This window comes from Dacryopinax primogenitus, assembly GCF_000292625.1.
Source record: "Dacryopinax primogenitus strain DJM-731 SS1 chromosome Unknown DACRYscaffold_5, whole genome shotgun sequence".
Classification (NCBI taxonomy): domain Eukaryota; kingdom Fungi; phylum Basidiomycota; class Dacrymycetes; order Dacrymycetales; family Dacrymycetaceae; genus Dacryopinax; species Dacryopinax primogenitus.
In genome coordinates, this window is record NW_024467202.1 from 890,312 (window position 1) to 899,110 (window position 8,799).

Sequence of the window (8,799 nt, forward strand, 5' to 3'; positions counted from 1 at the left end):
CCCCAGGCAAAGTAGGCCTTATATTTATATCTCTGTGGTGGAACCTGCTAGAACATCTTGCTTACTCAGCCTAGTCAGGTGATCAGGTCATATGACCAAGGATGAGGTCATATGAGGTCATGCACAGCCATGCACAGCCATGCACAGCAGGTCACCTGACCATCCAATCCTTCCAGCAGGTCCAGCACATGCCAAGGTATACCAGCTACTTCCATGTCATAAAGGCTTAGTCATGTCTCTTGACCAAGCAATGAGCTGGTGCCCTGACAGATCTCTGGGTGTGCACTTCACCAGTTTGCAGAGTTTTGATGTGAACATTTCTTGAGCCATTGTTGCCTTCACCATGAGTGCCTCCACCTTACTGCACACATCCAATGGCTTTATGGCATGGTAAGCAGTAGGCATCTTCTTGTCTGACCAATTTTGTTAGTGAAATATAAGTTGTTCAATCATCAGTAAAACTGACTGGATCTCTCCAGGTACTCTTTCATGAGTTGGACTACCACCTGGATCCTTGCAACATCTGCGCTATCCAGTATCTAGCAACTTGTCAGCACATGTCATCTCATTCACCAAATCAGTGAACACACCCACACACATACCCATATTTCTCTAACAAGAATGACAATGAATGTTATGTGTTCCAGTGGATGGAGGTGGCAGAGGTGCAAGGAGAGGTGCACCAGCACCAGTCAGCATCCCCGGCGGTCCATTGTCAGTGAGACCCCTGACACTGTACATGTGCTCCTTGCCTCACCTTGGTTAACTCGCCTTTCTGGGTAATGTTTGACCAGGGCTTGTCTTCATTGCTGTACATAAAGGCAAATCTTTGTTATTCAAATTCGTCCAACATTTAGTCATTGGTGAGCATGCACTTGGATTGGCTATTTAGGGCACTTCTCACACATGCCCCTCAACACATTGCATCTGCAAGGTGCCAACATCAACAGCTCATAAATAGGAGAAAGTCATCTTGCTTAATGTTCCTTACCCTCTTCCATATGCAACGTCAAACCCCCCTCCTGCCCCAGGTGATCAGGCAGTTAAGCCAAACTGAACTACATCCAGTATCCTTTCGTCCTGAGTTAGTACTACCCTGCCTGAGATCAAGATTCAATCATGGGGTGCTTGTTTCAACAAGCTTTGGCATTGGATGCGCCTTGTGGGGATTAGGGCTGCATTATGTTTGCTTTCATCACAACCCCTTTCTCACCATGCATCCTGAACGTTTACAGCTTGTGTCGCTGTCTTTGGGCCTGGTATTGATCAGCAGACGTTATCCAATGATTGGCAGACAACTCCCCTTCAACACATTCATTACATCCTCTTCTCCGTTGGCATCAATGAAATGAATTGTCAGGTTGCTTCTGGAGGTGATCTAGCCACTCTCTGTGTGGTGCATGATTTGATTTACCAGTTCATGGATGTCTATGTGAGCACAATACTTCACTGCACGGCCATTCCTTGATCTTTCACCAGATTCACCATCACAGAACTGGCCAGTTGCTGCAACTGAGTGTTCCTCTCACCATCCCCACATGTGAGCAAATGCTGGCATATTTGGCTGCTGTTTGTCAAGGTGTATTGAATCCTGACCCCTCATCCACATCCAGTATGGACACATCTTCCACATTGACATTCAGTCCTGCTGTTGAACTACCTTACATTAGCCACCTGCCTAGTCCGATTTTATCTCCTGACCCCAGTGCTTGCAGGAACTCAGCACAGCAATATGAAGATGATCTGCAATGACTACTCAACATGGCTAGCTCAGACAAGAGTATGTTGCTCATCCAGCATCTGCTCGAGGATGTCTCTGTGCCCAACACCCTCTGCTACTTGACCACTACATGTCATTTGACTCCTCCTCTTGCATTTGTTTCAGCTCCCTCAATGGAGATGTCCCTTCCACATCCTGAAATGTCAGACCCACCTCAACAAGTTATGAGACCAAGGGATCTTCTCATCCAACACAATTGATCATCCAACTTTCCCCAAACACCATCTACAAGCAGCTGGCATCCATCTCACTTGTCAAAACAAAGTTCTGATGAAGCATTTCTAGAACAATATGTTGGCCCATGTTTGCCTGTTACCATGCTGCTTCCTGCCATCAACAAAATGTTACCACTGGCATTTCTGGTCTACTTCTATGAATTGGGCAGTCAAGATGCTACTTTATTGACATTAGACATTTCCCTGGTACCAGAGTAACTCTGTCATACTGTACCTGCCTACATAGCTTGACTGGTCAATGTAACTCTACTGCATCCTCATTGTCCACAGTGATTGATGCTGTCATCTCATGTCATTGCAATTACCTAATTTGCATCTGCTGCCTTGTGAATGTCACTGTTCAGCAACACATTCATTGACCCAATCTCAACCCCTCTCCACCATGTCCATTGCATTGCACAGGGGTACTAGCCTTTCTTGCTTCAAAAGCTCCTGCTGGCAGCTATGTGCAAGTGGTCAATATTGATGTGTTCAAACAGGCAGATGATACCTTTCAATACATGTAAGTTCGCTTGTTGCTGAATTATTACTGTCTCCTAACTGTCTCAAACTTAGGCTAGAGATCAGTGATGGTTATGTGACCATCCCAGTCATGCTCAGCACCCAACTTAACACACTTGTGGCTATGAAACAGGTTGCCATGTGCACCATTATTCAAGTGGAGAACTACATCTGTCAGGCTGTCTGCAGCATTTGGTCCATCCCCCAGCTTTGTTACTTTAGCCCAGCTCATCATGTCCAGTGTCGTGATCATTAAGAAGACTGCAGTGACCAGAATGGCACCCTTAATTGTGGGAAATCCCCATGCCATTGATGTTGTTGCACTGTCAGACAATCTGGATGGATTCATTATGGAAGCTGCTGCCTATTTAGTGGGACACACCCCCACAGATGTTGACAAGTCAGAGGTATGTCGACATGTGCTAGTGTTGAATGATCAGCCATTTGCTGACATTTGTGGCAGACTGATTCCACTGAATTCCAGGAAAGGCTGCCTTTGTCCCAACCTGGGCTTCATGGTGCCATTGACATCAAGCCAAGGTTCCAGGCCAAATCCATCAACAACAGCTTCTCCCTCAAGATGCTGGCATTAGACACAGTTGAGTCAGACAAGGAGGGCAGGGATGACCTTGCAGCCAAATGTATCTATGATCACAAGCATGGTCTGAATGACAACACCAGCAGCATGGAGGAGTGACCTGTTTGGACCAGGCAATGAGTGCACATAGCTGCTCATCCACTAGGTAGTGCAGCTACAGGACTTTCTCACCAAATGTAATTCTACATATTCATCGATGTATTGTGATTAAGCCCAAGCTCTTCCAATGTGGACCACAGGCAGCAGAGTGCATACACATGCTGATGATACCCTGAAAAAGAAGTACAGTCATACTGACATTCATTCTGGCACAGTGCTTCATTGTACCTTTGTTCTTCTCTCACATCCCTAGCTTGCTGCACTTCTGCTGTAGTGCCTTTGTAGATCTCAACTGATTTGGGTCAAGGGAAACTACATACTGTACTGAAGTGGTCGTTGGTGGTCATTCATCACAATTGCCTGTGTGCCTGTGGTACTGCCCAATGAGGGAAGATTTGACTGCTGAATGGCACCTACCATCTCAAGAAACTATCAATACCAGCTGTTTGCCTTGCAGTGACAAAATTCTAGCCAAATCTCATGGGATGATGTTGCCCTGCCAAACTCTTTGTTGACAAGGATGCATGGACCACAATGACCAACAGGCTGAGTCAAGATCCAGTCAAGTTACCACATCTGAATGCAACTCACATGTGTGTTCAGATGGTGGTTCCTCCCCTCACAGATATCCACCATATCATTGGAGATCAGAATCAAGGGATAATGTGGATGCAGCTATTCAAGTGATCATGACAAGTGTCAAGAAGGAGGATGCTGGTAAGTGTCCAACGAGCTGTGAATGTCATAGGCTCACTGTTGTAGAGCATCTCCTCTTGGATCTAGTACATTTCATCTACATGACCAGGATGCACATTCTACTGCCTCATGCCAACCTCCCCATTGCAACCCAAAACATTCTTGCTTGACTGGTCACTGCAGAAACATCATTGAAACACTCTTCCAAACCACCACCACCTCAAAAAACATCTAATGGCCATGGCAATCACATTCCAGACCATCCAAGTGATCCCAAAGACATCCAGCCATGGGATCTTTGGAACATTCAAGGTGTTTGGTACCATATCCAAGCTGATGGATCAAAGGTTCCTCTGCCTGGCTATGGCAAGTATCATTGGATGCACACTCACCTGATTTGCGTCAATCCCAACTTGCCTTCCAGAGTGCACTGGCCAGAATGCCCTGATAGCTACATCCCTCTCAAGTTGAGCAATGTTCTGATCAGGCTAGATTTCAATTCATGGCTGGGTCCATTCTGGTGCCCTCTGCAAGCATTGGCAGATCTAATGTTATGATTCCAGATAACAACCTTGGTGGGCACTGCCTCTGGAGAGACCTGCCCAAAGTACTACTGCATCAAAAACAGGTACTTGTCAGGGTCACCCAACATATTCCCTTCCAGAGACTCATGAACAGCCATATAAGTGGTCAACTCTGTCTCAGTAGGCATTCAATGTCGTGATGTGGGATGGAACAATTGGGATTTGATGTCTGCTTTGTCCTCATTGAATCCTGTTCACTGTGGCATTCTTACATCATTTAGCAGAAATGATGCCTGTGGATCAGCCCCTCATGCTTTGTACCAATGGCATCATCTTCACTGTTGCCAATATCCATGCCATCTTCAGGTTGGATTTCAACCAACCTGTTGAATTGGCAGTACCACTTGAGGCTCCTTCTGTATCTTGGCATGCCATAGTCAGAGAGATAGAGAGGTTGGATGGTCAAGACATCTCTGATATTTGGCATCCCAGTTTAATCAATCATTGACCTGAGGACAGCAACAACCTTTCTGAATTTGTCTTCACAGTGAGCAATGGCAAGAAACATCCTTTCATGCACCAACCAGCATCTGAATTCACCTTGGCAACTACAATGTTTGTATTGGATGTTGTGCCAATGAAGAGAAAGAAGTTGTCACAGCAAACCTGTTGCCATCCATGACAGAGCCAGCACCTGAGCTCAGCATTAGGCTGCTCCACTCAGGAAGGGACCAAAGACCCAGTTCCACAAGAATGGCCTTTGCCAAGCTTCCAGTTTCTTCATCCCAACCCACCATCATATCGAGATAATCACACAACCAACCAATTACAAAGGAGACTCAACATTGCTGCTCTTGAGACCAGCTACGCCCCATTGTCTAGCGCACTCCCTCCAAAACTGTTGAACTCAATCAGTCTGGTTGACATCATGATGCTTTCAATGGATTACAACTTGATCAAGGACATCAATTTTTACCTTCCAGTCTCAGACACATTTGAAGCTCATTGGTCTGCTCCTCTCCAACAATATTGCTTGGTCAGTTTGGGATGTCAGTCCAGCACTGGGCTTGAATCAGCTGACCCTGAAAGCTGAGAGCAAGGGGTTTGCTGTGTGGAGATGTCATCAGGCATGGTGGAAAGGCAGGCATGGTGAGATTCTTCCATATGTCCAGGCTTACATGGAGTATCACCAGTTTATACTATCATTTGCCTGATTAGATTTGTAATCTGTCATCCCAAGTGCAGGCTAGTCTCAGCATTCAATTCATGCACCAGAGGCTAGTAGGATTGTATATATATATATATTAACAAGCTAATGAACACACTATGTTGTTAATGTCTGATGCCCACATGGTCTCCTGTGTTTTGCAGGCACAGGAACCATGAGATGACAAGGAGACCTTCCCATCTGATCAGTGATGTTCCGACTGACATCCAAAAAGGTACATACTTTTGCTTGTATGGACTTGCTGCCATTTGCCTGAGATATTCATTTGCTGAGATTGCATGTCAATGCATACAGAGTCACTCACATTGATTGCCGCACATGAACATCAGGTACTTGGGCACCACCATGTCATAAGTGTCTGTGGCCCACTGGAGAATGTGTGGAGGATGGTTCTTGCCAAGGGTCAGACAATGTCACTGTGCTGAGGGACTTTGTCAGAAATCATTCCAGGATGGAGCACAAAATGCCACCTTCTGGATGCACTGCCTGTGCATCACTCATCAGATCAATTCACATGACATGCAGAGAACTGTCCCTTGAGCAATGTTCTCCCTGTGCACCAGTGAATCAATTTGGAAGACATCTTCATCTGAAGGTGGAGGGGATGTGCATGGCTCATCACCAAAAGGATTCCATCTTGTCAGGGTGTCACAGACCTCCCCGTTGGATGTGGCTGTTCAGGAGCAGAGTGATTGAATTGAGTGAGGTGAATGTATACTGGTCTGTCTGCTGGCTATGGACATTTGTGTTGTCTGGATTATGGGCTGTCTTCTAGCTGAAGTTGTGGGAGGTTGATTTGCACTTGCTGGGGCAGGAGACAATTCAAGGTTTGTCATGTCAAAGTGGAAGGGCTCGACTTGATCTGGAGGGGTGAAGAACATGAACTCTTCCTGGAACTCTTCTTGTTGTTTGCAAACAAGGGTATAAGTCTTCAACATGTCCACAAATGACATGTGTTCTGGATCTGAGAGGGAGAAGTCAATTGGGAGACATCCAGGCTAGACTGAAACTGATGCCCAGTTGAGCAGGGAGTTTGATGTTTCATGGTCTTGTTCAAGGTTAGTATACATATCAGTTGGGATGTTGCAACCCTACTGTGAAGGCTCATGAGATATGTCTGCAGCATGACTGCAATCTCTAGCCGATTCCATGCAGAGTCCAAAGGTGGAAGGATACGGTGGTTGCAGGTATCTCGCTGCAAAGTTGGTAGTATTTGCATAGGAGCTTGTTGTGACAGGGTTTTGGTGGGGACTATAATGTTGAGACTAAATGGGGTACAGAAGGTGAGCACATACTGGTAGCTTTCACAAAGTCCTTCCATGCCTGCATCATGCCATCATGATGACACACATTGTACTCCAAAAAGCCAAGATTGGCAGATGTTTTACCAGAGTCCACACTGCCAATGTGTAAGAAGGAACCAGATGAGAATAGCAGTATAGGCTTACTGTGTTACAGCTCTGGCACCTGATTTATCAACTCTGCCAGCAAGAGTGAACAGGACCCAGCCTGTATGGGTGCTTACAGCTTTGTGAAAAGCTGCTATTGAAGCAAAAATCTTCTCTGAGGGACTCATGAGACATGTCAGTCAGAGCCTAAATGGTGTGAATGAACATACCATCCCAACATCTGTTTCCCTTCAATGAGAATGTTGGGGGTCTCTTGCTCCTTCAATGCTTGCTCCACATACTCCTGCCATTGCTCAGGCAAGAGCTGGTGCTCCCAGTATTGCTTGAGGAACTTGGGACGGGCTTGGAAAGAAGGTTTGTTCATGCCAATAGCAAAGTCAAGCAGCTTCTGCTTGAAGGAAGGGATGTCTGCACCATGAGTTCACGAGCCTGGCTGGTCAGCAGACAAGGACAGTCACCAATGTTTGCCAGCCTGACCAAGGGGTTGCTGAGATGTGCATGACTGTTCTTCAGAAACACATAGATCTGCTAGATGTCAAGTGAGCTGAATGACAATAAGATAAATACAGATCATCATACATTGCCAACTTCACCATTTTCTTTCTTCAGGTGGTACTGAGGGAAGGTGTGTTGGAAGGCAGAGGTGATTTCGATTGTGTGAACCTCAGTGTACTTCAGGATAACCTTGTAGCCCATTGACAAGCCAACAACATGTCCTCTACTGTGGGAGATTTGCCCATGGAGACTGGGCTTTTAGCTCAGCCTCGGCACCACATGCTCATGCTCAAGGCCATGGCTGCTCATCAGGAGCAAGAAGAACTTGAGCATGCTCAATGGCATGCAGGTCAGTTTCCCTTTGGCCTCCACCTTGATCTTGATCTTAGCCCATTCTCAGCAGCACCTGCAGATGCACAAGCCAACACATTTCTCTCTCAGCTGCTTGGTTCTCATGGCATGCACCCTACATCAAGCAATCACTTTGTGAGTTTTGGTGAAGGAGATGAAGATGCTATCATGACCATGGCTGAGGATGAGGATCACAAGCAAGAAGAGCAAGAGCAGAACGTGGTCGAATCCATGTGGTTTTCATGCAGGTGCATCTCTACAGGCATGATCTTCTAGTATGAGTCTCATGCAGTTGTGCAGAAGACGGAAACATTGGACAAGACCAAGGCACCAAGCAGGAGCAGGCACACATGCCTGCCAGCTAGGCACTAATCATGCCTGCTGGCAAGCCCAAGTTCCTGCTCTTGTCGATGCATACTTGCAGTGGTGACATGAGCATGGTGGTGGTGTGGATACTTCACTTGGTCCTGAGCAAGAGCATGGGGAAGGAGGTGAAGAAGGAGGTGCACATATCAAACTGCTCACATGGCAAGGTATGCACACAAGGAGCCTCATCTTGCTCTTGCCATGCTTACAAGCACTTGTAGGGGTTCAAAGCCATACCTTTCATTGCCAATATGATGGCAACAGTCTCCTTACACATGTTCTTGAATGCGGATACCTTGCCACAAGCCCAGATCAACCTCAATTGGCCATCTCCTTGGGCATGATGGAGGTCTTGCATCATGCATGCCTCCATGCATATGTTTTGCATGAGTCCTTTGCTTGCAGACTTTGTGATGTTCATGGAGTAAGTTGTCAGTCTTCCTATCCTGTTCTTGCCCACTGTCAGGGCACCAGCTCATTGCTTGGTCAAGAGACATGACTAAGCCTTTATGACAT

General features: G+C 46.3%; 3 protein-coding genes across 3 annotated transcripts; 2 read left to right on the plus strand and 1 right to left on the minus strand.

Moving 5' to 3' along the window:
• Positions 1-1,003: 1,003 nt before the first annotated feature.
• Positions 1,004-3,320, plus strand: DACRYDRAFT_21212 (uncharacterized protein). The gene is made up of 8 exons (XM_040772292.1): positions 1,004-1,184; positions 1,236-1,432; positions 1,480-1,705; positions 1,775-1,922; positions 2,013-2,518; positions 2,572-2,712; positions 2,759-2,924; positions 2,981-3,320. The coding sequence occupies exons 1-5, from the start codon at positions 1,154-1,156 to the stop codon at positions 2,212-2,214; spliced, it is 804 nt and encodes a 267-aa protein (XP_040630640.1). The 5' UTR covers positions 1,004-1,153; the 3' UTR covers positions 2,215-2,518; positions 2,572-2,712; positions 2,759-2,924; positions 2,981-3,320.
• A 2,645-nt stretch (positions 3,321-5,965) lies between these two features.
• Positions 5,966-7,599, minus strand: DACRYDRAFT_21213 (uncharacterized protein; the record flags this gene model as incomplete). The annotated part of the gene is made up of 6 exons (XM_040772293.1): positions 5,966-6,660; positions 6,753-6,913; positions 6,958-7,061; positions 7,111-7,233; positions 7,281-7,477; positions 7,502-7,599. Coding segments are annotated over 5 exons (906 nt in total), but the record flags the coding sequence as incomplete, so codon positions are not given.
• Positions 7,600-8,291: 692 nt separating this feature from the next.
• DACRYDRAFT_105905 (uncharacterized protein) lies at positions 8,292-8,627 on the plus strand (the record flags this gene model as incomplete). Its single annotated transcript, XM_040768162.1, has 2 exons — positions 8,292-8,450; positions 8,505-8,627. 2 exons carry the CDS (start codon positions 8,292-8,294, stop codon positions 8,625-8,627), a joined length of 282 nt encoding a protein of 93 aa, XP_040630642.1.
• Between the last annotated feature and the right edge of the window lie 172 nt (positions 8,628-8,799).